Source organism: Cnephaeus nilssonii (assembly GCF_951640355.1).
Source record: "Cnephaeus nilssonii genome assembly, chromosome: 1".
Taxonomy (NCBI): Eukaryota; Metazoa; Chordata; class Mammalia; order Chiroptera; family Vespertilionidae; genus Cnephaeus; species Cnephaeus nilssonii.
In genome coordinates, this window is record NC_137072.1 from 94,655,197 (window position 1) to 94,670,832 (window position 15,636).

General features: G+C 40.9%; 1 protein-coding gene across 1 annotated transcript; it reads left to right on the forward strand.

Moving 5' to 3' along the window:
* Positions 1 to 3,388: 3,388 nt before the first annotated feature.
* Positions 3,389 to 11,307, forward strand: TLR1 (toll like receptor 1; the record flags this gene model as incomplete). The annotated part of the gene is made up of 3 exons (XM_079772445.1): positions 3,389 to 3,434; positions 5,341 to 5,438; positions 8,850 to 11,307. The coding sequence occupies exon 3, from the start codon at positions 8,917 to 8,919 to the stop codon at positions 11,305 to 11,307; it is 2,391 nt and encodes a 796-aa protein (XP_079628571.1). The 5' UTR covers positions 3,389 to 3,434; positions 5,341 to 5,438; positions 8,850 to 8,916.
* Between the last annotated feature and the right edge of the window lie 4,329 nt (positions 11,308 to 15,636).

A 15,636-nucleotide genomic window follows, 5' to 3' on the forward strand; every position in this document is an offset into this window, starting at 1 on the left:
ATTGGCATTCTCTCCTCACTTGGTTTGGGAAGGAGGGGACGCCTCCTCTCCCATTGGCAGAAGAGTGCACAGTCTTACATCACAAACACTGGTATCCCAAAGCTGCTGCCACTGCCACTGCCCTCCCCAGCATTCTTAGGTGGCTGGGAAATGTGAGGGTGAGGTATTGGTGGGGATGGCACTGTCTGGTTCAACTGCTTTTTAGAATGCCTTAAGGGAAGAGCTTGGCCCCAATTGCTGGCAGCTGTCTTAGAATATGAGGTATATAACACTTCCTGGTTCTCGGTTTTGGACCCAAGTCATAGGAAAAGTTATAGTCAATACCCTATTATGTAATCAGAACCAACAGATGGAAAGAGAAATGAAAATTGTTTGTAAGCTATAGAATTACATGATCAATGACCAATGTAAAAATATACCCTAAATTTGAATTAAATTTACATAATATAAATTTAAAATATATGATAAGCTCTGGTCAGGTAGCTTAGTTAGTTAGAGGCTCCGATACACCAAGGTTGTGGGTTCAATTCCTGGTCAGGGCACATATGAGAATCAACCAATGAATGCATAAATAAGTGGAACAACAAATTGCTGTGTTTCTCTCTCTCTTTCTCAAATCAATAAATAAAAATTTAATTCCTATCTAATAAAAGAGTAATATGCAAATTGACCATACCTCTGCTATACCCACAAGCCATGCCCACAAGCCATGCCCATCAGCCAATCAGGAGCAAATATGCAAATAAACCCAACCAAGATGGCTGCGGCCACAGAGAGCAGGAGGGAGGCTTGGGTTTCCCGGTAATGGAGGAAGCCAAGCTTTCCGCCTGCCCTTGCCAGCCTAGGCCTCCACTCAAGGCTACAAAGTTTCAATTATAGAAGGTAAATAAATCCAAACAGAAATGGTGGCAGCCACGGAGCTGTAAAGAGCAGGAGGCTAGGGTTGCCCCTGGCAATGGAGGAAGCCAAGCTTCTAAAGCCCTGGCCTGCCTTGGCCTTCGCTCTAGGCTACAAAGTTTCAATTGTAGAAGATACATAAATCCCAACAGAAATGGCTGCCACCATGGAGCAAGCTGGAGGCTTGGCTCCACTCCAGTCTACAAAGTTTCAATTGTAGAAGATAAATAAATCCCAGATACCAGAGCCTCCGCTTGGGTCGCCAGGGGCCTGGCCGTCCTGCAAACCACCACAGGGCCCTCACCCGGGCTGCCCCACACCCCAAGGGAACCCCCACCCTGATCCGGGACACCCTTCAGGGCAAACCAGCTGGCCCCCACCCATGCACCAGGCCTCTATCCTATCTAATAAAAGAGTAATATGCAGATTGACCATCACTCCAACACACAAGATGGCTGCCCCCATGTGGTCAAAGATCCTGCCCCCATGTGGACACAAGATGGCCACCACAAGATGGCCAGCAGGGGAGGGCAGTTGGGAGGGACCAGGCCTGCAAGGGAGGGCAGTTGGGGGTGATCAAGCCTGCAGGGGAGGGCAGTTAGGGGTGACCAGGCCAGCAGAGGAGGGAAGTTCGGGGTAACTGGGCCTGCAGGGAAGGGCAGTTGGGGGGGACCCAGGCCTGCAGTGGAGAGCAGTTGGGGGGAACCAGGCCTGCAGGGGAGGGCATTTAGGGGTGACCAGGCCTGCAGGGGAGGGCAGTTAGGGGCAAACAGGCTGGCAGGGGAGCAGTTAGGCATCAATCAGGCTGGCAGGGGAGTGGTTAGGGGGTGATCAGGCTGGCAGGCAGAAGCGGTTAGGGGCAATCAGGAAGGCAGGCAGGCGAGCAGTTGGGAGCCAGCAGTCCTGGATTGTGAGAGGGATGTCTGACTGCCCATGGCAGTCGGACATCCCTCAAGGGGTCCCAGATTGGAGAGGGTGCAGTCTGGGCTGAGGGACACCAACCAAGATGGCTGCAAATAAACCCAACCATATGTTTCTTTGACCTTGTTATGGTAAAGAACTTTCTAAACTTAAAAGCAATGTAGCAGTGGTCTGCTGGAGCTGGTTTATATAGATTTGTGAGGGCCAGTTGTCAGATATTCAAGAATTTTGCAAGCAAGCCAGTTGTAGCTAGAAATCAGCTTCAGTGAAAATATATACATGGCTGACATCGGTATGTGCTACAAATCAGGCTTTCTCTTTTGTAACCTGGTTTACCAGCATACAACTAAATATTAGTATTAGCAAAAAAAAAAAAAAGTCAATTTACTTGTTTATATCAAAATGTATGCATTTATTGGTTTAAAAGATCATGAAATGAAAAAGAAGGTGATGGGAGATATTTGCACAAAGTTTGACAGAGGGTTCATGTCAGTAACATAATAGAGAACATGTGATTGAACAGTAAAAACATAACCCCGGTAGAGAAATAGGCAAATGATGTGAACAGGTAATTCACTAAAGGATACAAATTGCCAATAAACTTGAAAAACTATCCAAGAAATTTGTACTAAATGAAAACTAAACAATAAGGAGATATCACCTTTCATCTATGAAATCGACCAATCCCAAGGTTCTTAGTTTAGGGAAGTTGGCCTTGCTCACTGTGTTAGAAAAGGTGATTACAGCAAAGAATTGTGTCCAATTTGTAACTGGACATCATGCAATACTAGGATGAAGGCAAGTTCAGAGAAATTCAGCTAACATTTCTTAGCTTTAGTTGCCCATTTTTGCTTTGTTATTTTGTTTTTTCTTTAAAAGACAAGAATGGGGCTATCAGATTGGATTCTTGAGTGTGCTGACAACAACCCAAAGCAAGTGTTTTAAACATTATTTGAGAAAAGAGATTGTTAGATATCATATTTTTCACATGTAAATTTTTAAAAACCACTTTTTGAAGAAAGTTTGAACATATCAATGGAAAAAGAATTTGAGCACTAGATTCTCTGAAAACCAATTTGTCAAAAAAGACACAATTAGCACTCATTTTATATTAGCCCATGGATGGTCTTTCCCTTTATGAATGAGTTTAAGCAAAACTTTGACCTTGACTCCTCCCTCTTTCCACTCTTTTTTAATAGCGACCGATCAAAAGGCAAGGAGAAAAGCAAAGCATCTGAAATACACTCAGACTGGCCCTCCCGCCCCCACCTGCATGGCTACAAAGATAAGCATTTTGCATTCAGCCAATAATGATCTGTGGATTGTTAACACCACCTCCTTCATTTTAATAGTGAGTTGATTGTAGCAAAATAGAGCCACAAAGATGTGATTCTATTTTAATACCAGTCTATCAATTAACCCAGTCCATATTCCACATGTGAATAGGAGAAAATGGGTTTACACTTTCCATGTGATGTAATTTCAGTGGGATTCAATAGATGGCACAAAAGAGCTCTGCCCCCAACATTAAATCTGGTGACCAGTGAAATAAATATTTGAGGAAGCACATGAATTTTCTTCAGACTGCCAAGGAGATAGACGAACAGATTGCTTTGGTAAGTGGTACATTTTCTTTTAATTCTATAAAATAAAATAACGACATAACCCGTTATTGAACACAAAAATCTCAGGTTCGATGATGAAGTCCTGGGTGTTTTTCCAAGTGCGTTATTTCTGATATGTACTTACTGTGGTTTGAACCAGCATTTGTTATTCAGTTCCTTGTCCTAAGTCAGAGAGAGAGTTTTTGTATGTGTGTATGTTTGCTTTTTTCGTGAATAAGACCTCACCTCAAGCATGATTTGCTTGCCAAAGATATATTTGAGTTGGAAGATGAGAGTTTGGGTCACACACATTTTCTCATGATTTTCTTACGGAGCTGCTGGTTGTTGACTTCAGGTGACCTTGCTCTTTCTCCCATCCCTCTCCACCCACCTCCTGCAATGAGAATGCTGAGGAAAATGGGATAGGGCTGAGTTACTCCTGGAGGCAGTGCTGCCGTACACTTTTTATGGGCAGGTGTATTTTAGTTTCTTCTCTGGGCTGTTCCCACAAGCTATTCTTTTCTAGTTACTCAGACCACAGAAGCTGTTCTGCGGTGCTGCAAGTCAGGTGGAATTGTAGGTTTCAAAAATGTTTCCCAGGCTTCACCCCATTTGATCAAAAGAGTTGAAAGTGAAAAAAGCAAAAGTTCACAATACCACATAGGAAACAAAGCAGAAGAGCTTTTGAACTGGTTCTGACCCTTTTAACCTGTGGATAATGCCTCGTTGGTCTGGTGCAGAGAAGACTGACTCAGTATTTGCGAACTGAACTCAATGGGCTAGATGAACTCTGGGGGTATCATCTATTAAGACAAGTCAACGTCCTGATTTGATGCCCCCAAAGTCTCCAAACAAAGGCAATTCAAAGGTATTGTTGTATGATATCATATAGTGGGAGGCTAAACTTACCACAATCATGTAAGTTGACATAGATAGATCTTACTTTTATACTTTCAAATTGAAGCATTCTTTTACTAATCAACTTAGCAAATAACTATTCTATTTGGTAGTAAAATAGTTTTGGGGTTCTAATATATATATGAGATTATATATATATATATATATATATATATATATATATATATATATATAATAACCAGTGCTGGTTATTAGGACTTTGATTAAAAAATATTGATTTTCCACTGATTTAGCAAGTTTGGTATATAAAATAGAAAGATCCTGTAAGTACCTAAGATTCAGTTGCTCATATGTACAATACTTTGACTCTTTAATTACAGAAATAAAGATGGTTTCACCAACTGAATACTTCAAATTAGTGATTATAATTGGAAAGGCAAAATGGAAGTTGGGCAAATAGAAGATAGCTGAGTCAATTAATTTTGCTAGATATAAAGCTGAAGCCATGCTCTCATTAAATGCTGGGGACAAACAGTTATATAAATTTAAATCTTTGTGGTGATTACTGTTGTTAATGAAATGAGGACACCTCTGGTCTTGCTTGTGGTGGGTCCACTGTGCACTAAGCCCTCCTGTCCATGCATAGAGTTCTGTCTCTGACCCTTATCTCCCCGGTCTCTCTGTATACCATGCCTGGCTATACTGATCACTGCTTCTTTGAACTGTGGAGTTGGCCAAAAGGTAGAAAGATCCCAGATTTGAATTCAGGCTTAAAAATAAGTAAGGACCCCACTTGAGCCTTACACCCAAACCACTTTGACTTTGACTTACTTTTACCAGATGGTTCTGTTTTGAAATATTAGGCACTGGCCCAGGCAATATCAAGTATCATTTTGATGCTCATTTAAGTACTTATTTTCATGTGAGTAGCTCTTTCAGGAAGCTGGGAGGAAGAATTGGGAAATTTCTGGGACTTTTAGCCAAATATAAGAAACACCATAAAAATGCCATGTTTACTTTTAACATTCATTTTAATGTGTGTGTCCCCTTCCTTGCACAGAGTCTCCATGCATAGTGATGGAGGGGATGGTACCATGCCTTCTCCTATATTAGGAGAAATCAGGATAACACGGGATCATTGAGCATCTGTACAAAAGGGTAAGTCCAAGCAATGTTTCAAAACCAGATACATCTGCATGTCTAATTTGGGGAACTTTTGCAATGCAGGGTTATATCTGGGACTTTATACAACCTTTGGTGCCCATGGGAAATGGTACCAAAATCATTGGATGCTTAAGTCTCCTATATAAAACTAGAGGCCCAGAGCATGAATTTGTACATGAATGGGGTCAGGCCAGCCTGCCCCAATTGGGGTTGGAGGGCTGATCAGAGGTGGGGTTGGCTGAGGGGAGGGGCTGAGGGTGGTCACACTCTTGGTTGAGGGAACAATTTGCATATTAGCCTTTTATTATATAGGATGGTGTAGTATTTGCATATAATCTAAGCACATCCTCCCATATACTTTAAATCATCTCTAGATTACTTTTAACCCTTTGCACTCGCTTGCTTTTTTCTCGATTCCTTTATTCTACTCGGGATTTAATTTTTTAAATACCCCAGATTTTACAAAGCGCAGCAGTAGAATAAAAAACTGGAGTTTCTTTTCATACAAACTTATTTATTTGGATTTTTTAATATTTCAAATTATTGATACATTCAAAGAGTAATTTTAATCTCTATAATTTTTCATGGTGTGATATTTTTTGAAACATTCACCCACATGAAGACCTGGTTTACATTCACATGTTTCGCAAATATAAATCGTCTCTCTTCTTCCTCCTTTGATTTTTCTGTTAGAACAAACAACACAATCTTTGTGTTTTTTGTTAGGGTGAGGTGTGATTATATGGAGCTTTCCATCTAAACGTTGCTCTAAGTTAGTGGATAATAATCTACCCCTGGAAGTTAGTGTACCATCTCTGAATTCTCCAACAAGATCATGTACTAGTTTCCTAATAAATTTCACATGCGTTATCGGTTTTTCATTTTTTTCTTTTTTGGCATCAGTTGAGATGGCATTTATATTTTACTTGTCCTTTCATGCTAATGAAAACAAGAAAAGATACTGGAAAAATAGACAAAAACCCCCCTTCCCCCCGCGGTGAAACTACGTGTCGAATGTGGCTCAACATACGAGCTGCTACCGATGCTAACTAACCGTGTTGAATCACACTCGACATCCGAGTGCAAAAGGTTAATACCTAAGACATTGTTAATGCTATGTAGTTATTATATTGTTGAGGGAATAATGACAAGAAAATAAGACTGTACATGTTCAGGAGGTGCAACCATCTTAGACCTAAGAATATAGTACATATCAGCAATAATATAACATTATTTTTTTTAGAAAATTTTGATCTGTGATTGGTTGAATCCATGAATGCAAAATACAAGGATTCAGAGGGTCAACTGTGCCCACTGGGAGATATGAGAGGAATTTGGTGCTTTGTTGATACTGATGACTTCCTTGTCTAAGGATTTTGAATAAGATCCTTGCAAGATCTGTGTAGCCATGTAGCATCAGCTCAAAACGTGGTGGGGGGTGTATTACTCTCTAGGGTTCATCCCAACACAACTCCCTCTGGTTTCATGTGCCATTGGAATGGTGGTTACAAAATAATCTGAGCTATAGTGGGTTGATAACTAATGCAATAATCATAACCTAGAACAAAACACTTCATAGGAATAAATACACACCGGATGAATGAATTTAAGAGGAGGAACCTTCTCCCATCCTCAAAATCTTTCTCTGCTCACTTCCCCCCTCATCACTCTCAGAATAGAACCCCAACTCCTGGCAATGATCTACACACTGTGCAACCTTGGCCCTGACTCCTCTCATCCTGCTCACTCCATGCTAACATTGACCTCCTCGCAATGATCTACACACTGTGCAACCTTGGCCCTGACTCCTCTCATCCTGCTCACTCCATGCTAACATTGACCTCCTCACCATGCCTCAGACAAGTCAGTCTCACTTCCATCTCAGGACCTTTCCACTTGCCTTCTTCTTCACCAGAAATGCTTTCCCCCTAGATCTTCCCATAGATTACTCATTCACCTCATTCTCCTCCCCTACCCCCCCACCCCCCATTCTCCCCGTCATGCACCAGAGCTGTCTGCCTATTCTCTATCCGAGTCTGTCTTAATTTTGCTTGGTAGTACAGTTTGTTCATTAAATTCTACATGTGAGTAAAATCATATAGTACTTGTCTTTCTCTGACTGGCTTATTTCACTGTGCATAATGTTCTCCAGGGACATCCATGGCTGCTACAAAGAGTAAAATGTTCTTCCTTCTTATGCCTGCCATTATTCTTGATTAATTAACCTGTTTTATTTTTCTATATAGCACTTATTACTACATGAAATTACATTTAGCATTTATTTGTTTTATTTTCTGTCTCCCCACTAGACAATAAGCTCCTTGATAATTAGAATTTTACTTTGTTCACTGCTTTATCTCCAGTTCCTAAAAGATGGCCAATAAGTTATCAATAAATACTAATTGAATAAATAAATGGCTTTTCTGAAAGGCTGTTTATTATTATCTAATTACCTTTTGAATAAGACCAAAGTTAGGCACCAAGCCATGTGTAAATTTAAAAAGGTAATATAAAAGGGGTCTGAATTCAACCACATGGGAAGAAAACACTTAAGAAAGCCATCAGAAAATGTATGGCAAAGGTAGTAAGTACACCAGCTGTGTACACCTAGCTCAAATTCTAAATGATCTTGGGAGGGTTAGGGTCAGAGGACTTTGTGAATATCTAAAACCATCTGTATTAGTTTCCTGTGGCTGCTGTGACAAGTTACCATAAATTTGGTAGCTTAAAACAACAAAAATTAATTTTCTCATGGTTCTGGAGACCGGAAGTCCAAAGTCAAGGTGTCAGCAGGGCTGTACTCTCTCTAGGGCCTCTTCCAGCTTCTGATAGCTATCGTCATTCATTGTCTCGTGGCTGTTTCACTCCATCTTCTGCCTCTGTCTTCATATGGCCTTCTCCTCTGTGTCCTCTGTGTCTACCATCTTCCATTTTGTCATCATCTTCATGTTAATACTTGAGATCAAAATCCAGTTATCCGAGAAAAGTGAATTTTTAGTTGACAGATCAAAGGGAGGTCTTCTGTCCCTGTCAAATACCCCTCAGCCTTTCTCTTAGAAGGACACTTGTCATTGGATTTAAGGACCACCTGGATATTCTTGTATGATCTCAAGATCCTTAATTATCTCTGCAAAGACCATCCCCTCTTCCAAATAAGGTAACATTCATAGTTTCTGGAGATTCTGACATGTTTAGGAGGTGGACATATCTATTGGGAGGGGGCACCTTTCAAACCATTCCACCATATAGGTAGGATAATTATGTATCAGTATGTGTATTTCCCTGGTTTTAGGTTACATGACTCCAAAAAATGTGGCCTACATGTTATGAGTCTCTTAGTAAAAAAATGTTTAATATCAACCATGCCCAATTTAATGCAATCATTTAATGTGGATTTTTTTCTAGGATCTGTATCTGTATCAAGATGCTCCGAAGAATTGCAACTATCCTCAGGAACATCTAGTGTTACAAAATGACTAAAACTAATTCTACCATCTTCCATTTTGTCATCATCTTCATGTTAATACTTGGGATCAAAATCCAGTTATCTGAGGAAAGTGAATTTTTAGTTGACAGATCAAAGGGGGGTCTCACCCATGTTCCCAAAGACTTACCCCTGAAAACAACAATCTTAGATATATCACAAAATGATATATCTGAGCTTCAGGCTTCTGACATCCTATTACTATCCAAGCTGAGGGTCTTGAGAATTTCTCATAATAGAATCCAGTATCTTGACATGAGCGTTTTCAAATTTAACCAGGAATTGGAGTATTTGGATTTGTCCCACAACAAGTTGGAGAAGATTTCTTGCCACCATACTGTGAACCTCAAGCACTTAGACCTCTCATTTAATGCATTTGATGCCCTGCCCATTTGCAAAGAGTTTGGCAACATGTCTCAACTAGAATTTCTGGGTTTGAGTGCCACACAGTTACAAAAGTCTAGTGTGCTGCCAATTGCTCATTTGCATATCAATAAGGTTTTACTAGTCTTAGGAGACCTTTATGGGGAAAAAGAAGACCCTGAGAGCCTTCAAGACCTTAACACAGAGAGTCTGCACATTGTTTTCCCCGCAGGAAAGGAATCCCACTTTATTTTGGATGTGTCAGTCAGCACTGCAATAAGTCTGGAACTGTCTAATATCAAATGTGTGCTAGATGATAATGGATATTCTTATTTCCTAAGTATTCTGTCAAAACTTCAAAATAATTCAAGGATATCAAATCTTACTTTAAACAACATTGAAACAACATGGCATTCTTTCATTACAATGTTCCAGTGGGTTTGGCATACAAGAATAGAGTATTTCTCAATTTCAAATGTGAAACTACAAGGTCGCCCTCAAGTCAGAGATTTTGATTATTCTGACACCTCATTGAAGGCCTTGTCTATACACCAAGTTGTCAGTGACGCGTTTAGTTTGCCACAAAGTTACATCTATAAAATCTTTTCAAATATGAACATCCAGAATTTCACAGTGTCTGGTACCCATATGGTCCACATGGTTTGCCCATCCCAAATGAGCCCATTTCTGCATTTGGATTTTTCCAATAATCTCTTAACAGACATGGTTTTTAACAATTGTGGAACCTTGGCTAGGTTGGAGACACTTAGTTTACAAATGAATCAATTAAAAAAACTTGCAAATATAGTTCATATGACCAAGGAGATGAAGTCTCTACAACAATTAGATATTAGCCAGAATTCTCTAAGCTATGATGAAAATGAAGAATATTGCTCTTGGACTATAAGTTTATTAAGTTTAAATATGTCTTCAAATATACTCACTGACTCTGTTTTCGGATGTTTACCTCCCAGGCTCAAGGTTCTTGACCTTCACAGTAATAGAATAACAAGTATCCCTGAAAATGTCATTGGTCTGGAAGCTTTGCTAGAACTCAATGTTGCTTCCAATTCTTTAGCCCACCTTCCTGAATGTGATTCCTTCAGCAGCCTCTCTGTGCTGATCACTGACTATAATTCAATTTCCAACCCATCAGCTCGTTTCTTCCAGAGCTGCCAGAAGATCAGGTCCATCAACGCAGGAAACAATCCATTCCAATGCACATGTGAGCTAAGAGAATTTATCCAAAGCATAGGCCAAGTTTCCAGGGACGTGGTAGAGGGCTGGCCTGACTCTTATAAGTGTGACTATCCAGAAAGCTATAAGGGAACCCTACTGAAGGACTTCCATGTGTCTCCATTATCCTGCAACACAGCTCTGCTGATTGTCACCATTGGGGTCACTGGGCTGGTGTTGGCTGTCACTGTGACTGCCCTCTGTGTCTATTTCGACCTGCCCTGGTATCTCAGGATGGTGTGTCAGTGGACCCAGACCCGGCACAGGGCCAGGAACACACCTTTACACGAACTCCAAAGAACTCTTCAGTTCCATGCCTTCATTTCGTACAGTGGACACGATTCTGCCTGGGTGAAGAATGAATTACTACCAAACCTAGAAAAAGAAGGTATACGGATTTGTCTCCATGAGAGAAACTTTGTTCCTGGCAAGAGCATTGTGGAAAATATCATCAACTGTATTGAGAAGAGTTACAAGTCCATCTTTGTTTTGTCCCCCAACTTTGTTCAGAGTGAGTGGTGCCATTATGAACTCTACTTTGCCCACCACAATCTCTTTCATGAAGGATCTGATAACTTAATTCTGATCTTGCTGGAATCCATTCCAATGTATTCTATCCCCAGCAGCTATCATAAACTCAAAACTTTCATGGCACAGCGAACTTACTTGGAATGGCCGAAGGAGAAGAGCAAACATGGACTTTTTTGGGCGAACCTAAGAGCATCCATTCGAATTAAGTTGATGTACCAAGCAAAAGAAATAGATCACACATACATCTAAATATGTTCCCCCTTTCTCTGTTGCTGCTTTTGGAAGTTCCAACAATGCCTTTATTTTGCATCAACACAAACCTAAACATAATTTTGAATTTATAAAATAAATAAAAATGTGTACTTTCAGGCCCCTATTCACCATTTACTCATGGTAATGAAATGATATAATTTTGATATAAAGTCAATTTCTAACATAAGAGGAATTTGCTTGTTTTTTGTTTTTTTTTTCTAGAACTGAATTCCTTGAATTTATCATGTAATCAAAAGAAGCACCTGTTTAAAGAACTTCAATGATATATGTTCCTGTGTGCTGGGGTTAATGTTAGAAAACTCCATGCCTTTTACACCTGTAGCTGGGTTGGTATAGCTATTGGTGCATTTTTCACTTCCGCTTAGCGTTTTCTTCTATGTGTTGAAAGCTGTGTATTGGTAATGCTGGAGAGTCTTTGCCTGACGGGCTTTCTTGCTGGCCATGAGAACACACTTGACCCACAAAACAGGCAATTCAGAAATGCTGGAGGTTGTCCTTTGAAGCAGCCCTTAATCAATACCTAATCAATATCAGAGGGAGAACTGGCAGGTAAGTACAATTTTCTCGCCCATTTTTGGGGATAAATCTGGGAGTGTGCTTTACACTCTCCCTGAGTTCCCCAGTGACATAGAATTCTGATTTTCCATGGTAGAAAACAACTTGGTAAAGCGTTCTTTATTAGGTTACTTTTTATTCATATCTCATTCCTCCAAGGGTGTTTCCTGGGATCAGCTCTGAAATAAATGACCTATAGTTGAATACTTGTCTCAGGGTCTGCATCTGGGGGAACCCAAGGCAAGAGTTTGTTGCATCTCAGGTCAAATGGAAATTCTGAGTCTGGTTTTCCATGGCTGGAGGTCTTTCTGAGATTCTAGTTGTCTGAGCTGGCATGTAGGAGAGTCTTTGCTCTCTGGGTCAGAGGAGGAATGTAGTCAGTGTGTTCTGCTTCTATACTCATTCCCTTTGGGGAACTATTAAAATAGGGCATGGGCAGATTGGAGGAATGCAAGAAATGGGCTCTGTCAGATATTTATTTCCATCTTTATTTTTATCAGATATTTGTCTTACTCATCTAATATTCTGCCTACCCTTTTACTTTGGCAGCCAACTCTGGGCAGGTGTAGCCTGACAGCCCCTTGTCATAACTGCCCCCTATACCTCTCACTTTATGTCCTGTGGCTTCACTAAGACCACTGTACAGGATGTTTGTAGAAGCTTATTCAACCATTCTGGTATATGCACAAACCTAGCCGTGCCATAGATATCCCTTGAGGAGATCCTTGACCATTTAAATATTCCTCTCTTTTATTTTTTGGGTAAAAAAAATGAGGCATAGTCCAGTGATGGAAGTTTAGTTAGACTTATTGTGGTGATCATTTCACAATACATACATATATCAAATAATTATGTTGTACAGCTGAAACTAATATAATGTTATATGTCAATTATACCAAAATATTTTTAAAAGTCCACCATAATAAAAGGAAAAAAATGAGGCATAGTCTACACCATTCCTCAAAGAGTCCTCAACAGAATTGAGCCTTACTTACTCATAGGATTAACCAGATCAATAACTCACTTTTGGATTGGCTTTCTCTTCTTCCTTGTTTCATTCTTCTTAGTTCCCTTACTCTAAAGCCCTGAGATTAAATCTTCAAACAAATTATCTTCACATAAAGCTTTTGTCTCAGTCTCCACTTCCGTGAAGAGAAGCCCAAATAACACATACATATACTAGTTGCTTCTTGTCCTAAGAAACTTAGAGTCAATCAGAGGATATTATATGTATCCAGATAACTAAAATAAAAATCAACAAAACAAAAATATACAACTGAAGCTCAGAGACCATTTAGATTGAGTGAAGAAAATCTTAGAAATAATGTTTTTTTCACTGGGCCTTGATGGAAGACTTTAATTATGGATTTTTCAATGTATGATGAAGAATAGAAAGGTCATCCTAAGTAGAGAGATGAATAAGAAAAAAAGATAGGAATATCCAGGCCTATTTTGAGACTGGTGTCTCAATTTGACTGAACATGAAGTTTATGAAAAATGACAATGAGATATAAGCATGGAGAGTTAGATTAAGATAATTTTGTCAAGGCTCTTGAAATACAAGGTATGGAGTTAGAACTTAGGGATGTAGGAAAGTGATCATTTAAACTTTTATAAGGATTAATAGTGGAAACCAAATTAAAATCATGAAATATATGCTGAAAATGCATGAAAGCTCTTGTTGTGTAATGGAAGTTGCAAACAAAACTGGATTTTCTTGTATTTTTTTTTTCCAGGATGATTGTGCGTCCTGTATTGAACTTCAATATTGCATAACCAAGTTTTAGTTGCTCAGCACCACTTGTGTCTTAGTTTGCTAGGGCTGATATACAGAAGCTCTGCAACCTAAGTGGCCAAAACAATAGAAATTTATTGTCAGTTCTGGAGGCTAGAAGTCCAATATCAAGGTGATGGCAGGGTTGGTTGCTTCTGAATGGGAGGGAAGAACAGTTAAAGGCCTCTTCTTAACTTATAGAGAGCTATATTTCCCTGTGTTTCTCTTTTTTTAATCCTCACCAGAGGATGTATTTTTATTGATTTTAGAGAAAGAGAGAGGAAGGGGAAAGAGAGAGAGACAGAGACAGAGAGAGAGAGAGGGAGAGAGAGAGAGAGAGAGAGAGAGGGAGAGAGAGAGAGAGAGAGAGATTGGTTGGTTGCCTCCCATACTCACCCTGACTGGGGCTCAAACCTGCAGCCTAGGTATGTGCCCTGACTGGAAATTGAAACTGCAACCTTTTGGTGTATAGGAAGATGCTCCAACCAATTGAGCTACCTGGCCTGGGCTTTCCCTGTATCTCTTTACATAATCTTCCCTCTATGCCTGCCTCTCTCCAAATTTCCTTTCTTTATAAAGACACCAATCATTGAATTAGGGCCCACCCTAATGACCTAATCTTAACTAATAATATCCACAATGATTTTATTTCCAAATAAGGTCACATTCTGAGGTTCTGGTTTAGGACTTCAGCAAATGAATTTTGGGGGACAGAGTTCAACTCATTACATCTTGCAAATCTGAAAAATATCCTTAATTGGAGGCATAAACTCAATTAAAGTATCCCTATCGAATTCAAGATTTCAAGAAGAGAAGTTAGATTAATCATATATATATAAATCATATATATATATATATACTAGAAGCCCGGTGCACGAAATTCGTGCACGGCGGAGGGTTGTCCCTCAGCCCAGCCTGTACCCTCTCCAATCTGGGACTCCTGGAGGGATGTCCGACTGCCCGTTTAAGCCCGATCCTGGTGGGATCGGGCCTAAACGGGCAGTCGGACATCCCTCTCACAATCCAGGACTGCTGGCTCCCAACTGCTTGCCTGCCTCCCTTCCTGATTGCCCCTAACCGCTTCTGCCTGCCAGCCTGATCACCCCCTAACCACTCCGCTGCCAGCCTGTTTGCCCCCAACTTCCCTCCTCTGTCGGCCTGGTCACCCCTAACTGCCCTCTCCTGCAGGGTTGATCACCTCCAACTGCCCTCCCTTGCAAGCCTGGTCCCTCTCAACTGCCCTCCCTTGCAGGCTTGGTCCCTCTCAACTGCCCTCCTTTGCAGGCCGGATGCCTCCCAACTGCCCTCTCCTGCTGGCATCTTGTGGTGGCCATCTTGTGTCCACATGGGGGCAGGATCTTTGACCACATGGGGGCAGCTATATTGTGTGTTGCAGTGATGATAAATCTGTATATTACTCTCTTATTAGATAGGATAGAGGCCTGGTGCACGGGTGGGGGCCAGCTGGTTTGCCCTGAAGGGTGTCACAGATAAGGGTGGGGGTTCCCTTGGGGTGTGGTGCGGCCTGAGCGAGGGGCCTGTGGTGGTTTGCAGGCAGGCCACGCCCCCTGGCCACCCAAGCAGAGGCCCTGGTATCTGGGATTTATTTTCCTTCTACAATTGAAACTTTGTAGCCTGGGGCGGCAGCCATTTCTGTGGCAGTTAATTCACCTTCTACAATTGAAACTTTGTAGCCTTAAGCGGGTGAGCCCGGCCAGGGTGTGCGGAAAGCTTTGCTTCCCCTGTTGCCGCCGGAAACCCTAGCCTGCTCTCTCAAGCTCCATTCTGCCGCCATTTGTTTGAATTTGTTTACCTTCTATAATTGAAACTTTGTAGCTTGAATGGAGGCTTAGGCCTGCAACAGCTATGGAAAGCTTGGCTTCCTCTGTTACCTGGGAAACCTTGCTCTCTGTGGCTGTAGCCATCTTGGATTGGGGTTAATTTGCATACTCGCCCTGATTGGCTGGTGGGCGTGG